The 2972-nt window shown below is 37.0% G+C and overlaps 1 protein-coding gene across 1 annotated transcript in view; it reads left to right on the top strand.

Annotated features, from left to right (window-relative positions):
• Positions 1–572: 572 nt before the first annotated feature.
• Positions 573–2972, top strand: part of LOC106522489 (TGF-beta-activated kinase 1 and MAP3K7-binding protein 1) — a gene marked incomplete at its 3' end in the record, with an annotated part of 4101 nt that continues 1701 nt past the window's right edge. The window contains 1 exon segment of the mRNA XM_014015509.1: positions 573–1011. Within this exon segment, the coding sequence (XP_013870963.1) occupies positions 979–1011 (33 nt within the window).

Consider the following 2972-nt stretch of genomic DNA (forward strand, 5'->3'; position numbering starts at 1 on the left):
GAATGTGCTCAATCTGAGTGACAACAGTTTTTCTAAATTTATGAACAAACTGCATGAAATGTTTATTTTTTATAAGAAACATCTTTTGTAGGATTTTCAAAAATATTTATTTAATCAGGCCTACTACTTTAGTTTGGTAGAGGTGCATAAATTATGCTCCCCTCTACTGGTTAGACCTGAAAGTGCATATTTTGCTATTATTGGTTAAAAATAATAATGTGCGGTTTGTTTATGTTTGTGTGTTTTCTTTTATTTCCAACACTTTGTTAACCATTATGATTTAGTTAAATGCCTTAAATTGGTCATAACGAAGCTCTTATGTTACTTGTTTTATTAGTTGTTWTTATGCTCATGAGTTTTCAGTTATTTAAAATTATAGACTGCTTTATATTATGATTATAGAATATTAAATATTAACACTTGGCCTCTCACCCCCCCCACCAAAAAAAAAAAAATCTAAAATGAATTTGTGAAGTCAAATCTGCAAATTCAAAACATGAAATTGCTTCTTTCAAAAGCTGCAATTTATTACATGCCCATAGGATGGCGATGTTGTCAAAGTAATTAGGTGCAGTGCAGCGACTAAACAACACTGTTCTTGTTTTACTTCCTGTCATTTAATTATATTTAATGATTTAAGGAAAATTGTATTTTTGTATGCAGTTAACATCACTGTTATATCGACGGAATCCGTTTTAAGTCAAACAAACAAGCTTGAATTATTGATGCTTTCAAAGTAATCGGAAATTTAGATGTAAACTGTACTTGACGCAATTCCATTATCTAATATCCAAATGCGCCTGGAACTTATAGTACAACTAAATTTATACTTTCAGCATTGCTTGTAGTCTTTTTTATTTTTTTATTTTTTTTTAGTATTTTTACCCAAAGCATTATGAAACCGTGCGTGTTTATGTTGTCGAAAGTGAAAATTTAGACATTGGGGAGTTTCTATGAAGGCAGCAAGTCCCATCCAACATGGCGGCGCAGCGCATGACTACAATGCAAAGCGTAAGTAAAAACTGTTGTTTATAACTCTTACTGGCCTTTAAGGTGCTKGTTTAACCAGGTTTAGATATTAATTTGTTGTTGTTGTTGTCTCTCGGTGCTCGTTGTTGCTTTCATTGTTTGGTTCAATGTTGTTTACGGTCATTCAGCATTGCCATTGCAGCTTAGTTGAGTTTAAATGCTTTGCTAGTAACAGTGAGTTAGCTAATGGTATTTTCAAAACAAGGTAATGACAGCATTTTAMGTTTGTTATCAATACGTAAAAAAAATTACCATCAATTCGGAGGAGTGGCGGTAGCTGTGAGGAACTATCTGTTTATAGACATAATCTGAAATTAMATTTAATGTGACGTTCGTGAACGATCCGAATCTTTTGAACGACTCTTTACAACGAACGATAGGAGCCGAGTCGCGGGCAGTAACGAGCCATTTGTAGTTGTATTTCTTTTATTCCTCATATGATCTTTATTTTTCATACTTAAACCGCTTCTGCTTTGCTTTTTTCACGGAAAACCAGCAGAGTTGTGGAGTACAGAAGCTCACGGGGGAAGGGGGAGGGGACATCCGGCCGCTTGACAAATCACATGGTTCCACTGACGTGACGGGATAACATCATCACGTATGGGTACGTGATGGCGTATTTCCCTACTTGAAGACGTAACTCGTTCAAAATCGAACGGCTCTTTTGAACGGCTCTATGATAATAAGATTTTAAAAAAAATTGATTAATAAAGTCTAAATATACAGTTATATAAACAACAATTTAGAAATACTTAACATCTGAACCACACTGCATACCAGTCGGTGGCGGTAATGCACACCAAACGTTTTTTGCGAACCGCCAGAAAAATCCAGAAGAAGAAGAACAGTTCTATGAAACAAGCAATTTTGTGGTTTATTCTTGTTATTTTGGATAAATTGGTGTTTTTTAAAATAGTAATAAAAGGTTTTGTACCTTTTGTACTTTTTGAATAAATACTTTTCATTTTAAAATCAATGACGTGTTAAAAACACCATGGGCGTGGGTATGACATTATTTCATTACCTAATTGTTAAAAAAAACTGGACATAATTCTGTGAAAAACCTTATTGGGAGAAATCAGTGTGAACACTCAGGTGAAATGCAGCTTCTTTTAGCAGGCATAAACAAGTTTCTCTGTCAGAAAGCAGTGAAACTCCAACACAAGCACTTACACAAAGGTTGTGTGGTGATCCAATTAGTTCATGAAACAAGCCAAAACTCGAATCCTGAACCAGCGAGGCTTCAGACGTCACCGGTGACGTCACCCACCATTAACAACACAAGCTTCAGCACGCGCTTCATTAAAGACCTCCAGGTTTTCTCAACACACGTTCCAAAGCTTCGGCACAGGAAGACCCATCACTAGTTTTGGCTACACCCTCCTTCAGTACACAATACCACTTTAGCACATTTAAAGATTTTCAGTATTCCACATCAGTGTTTTTCAACCCTGGTCCTCAAGGCACACTGCCCTGCATGTTTTAGATGTTGCCCTGCTTCAACATACTGTATCTAGGAGACCTCTAAAACATGCAGGACGGTGTGCCTTGAGGACCAGAATTGAAAAACACTGTTCTACATAGGGGAGGGGGGCGGTGAGCAAACTATTAATGTCGGGATAAAAATAATAAACTGTCTTTCAACCTTAGGCCTGTCGCGATAGTCAATAAATGAATTAATTGCACGATAAATATTTTTGAGGTCGGTAAAAAAAAAAAGAGGATGATAAGTTTCATTTTCCTGCTTGTTCTTTTACTTCGTCTCTCTCCCTCTCTGTGCTCCGCTACACAGGAGCTCAGCTGACTCCTCCCCTCCTGTTTTCTTAGTGTCGGGAGGTGTGAACTCTCGCTTTATGGTGCGTTCACACCAAACGCGATTTCAGCGTCAGGAGCATCAGGTTTACATGCAAAGTCTATGGTGGACGTGCTTCAATCAGCATCGG

The sequence above is a fragment of the Austrofundulus limnaeus genome, unplaced genomic scaffold (assembly GCF_001266775.1).
Source record: "Austrofundulus limnaeus strain Quisiro unplaced genomic scaffold, Austrofundulus_limnaeus-1.0 Scaffold130, whole genome shotgun sequence".
Taxonomy (NCBI): Eukaryota; Metazoa; Chordata; class Actinopteri; order Cyprinodontiformes; family Rivulidae; genus Austrofundulus; species Austrofundulus limnaeus.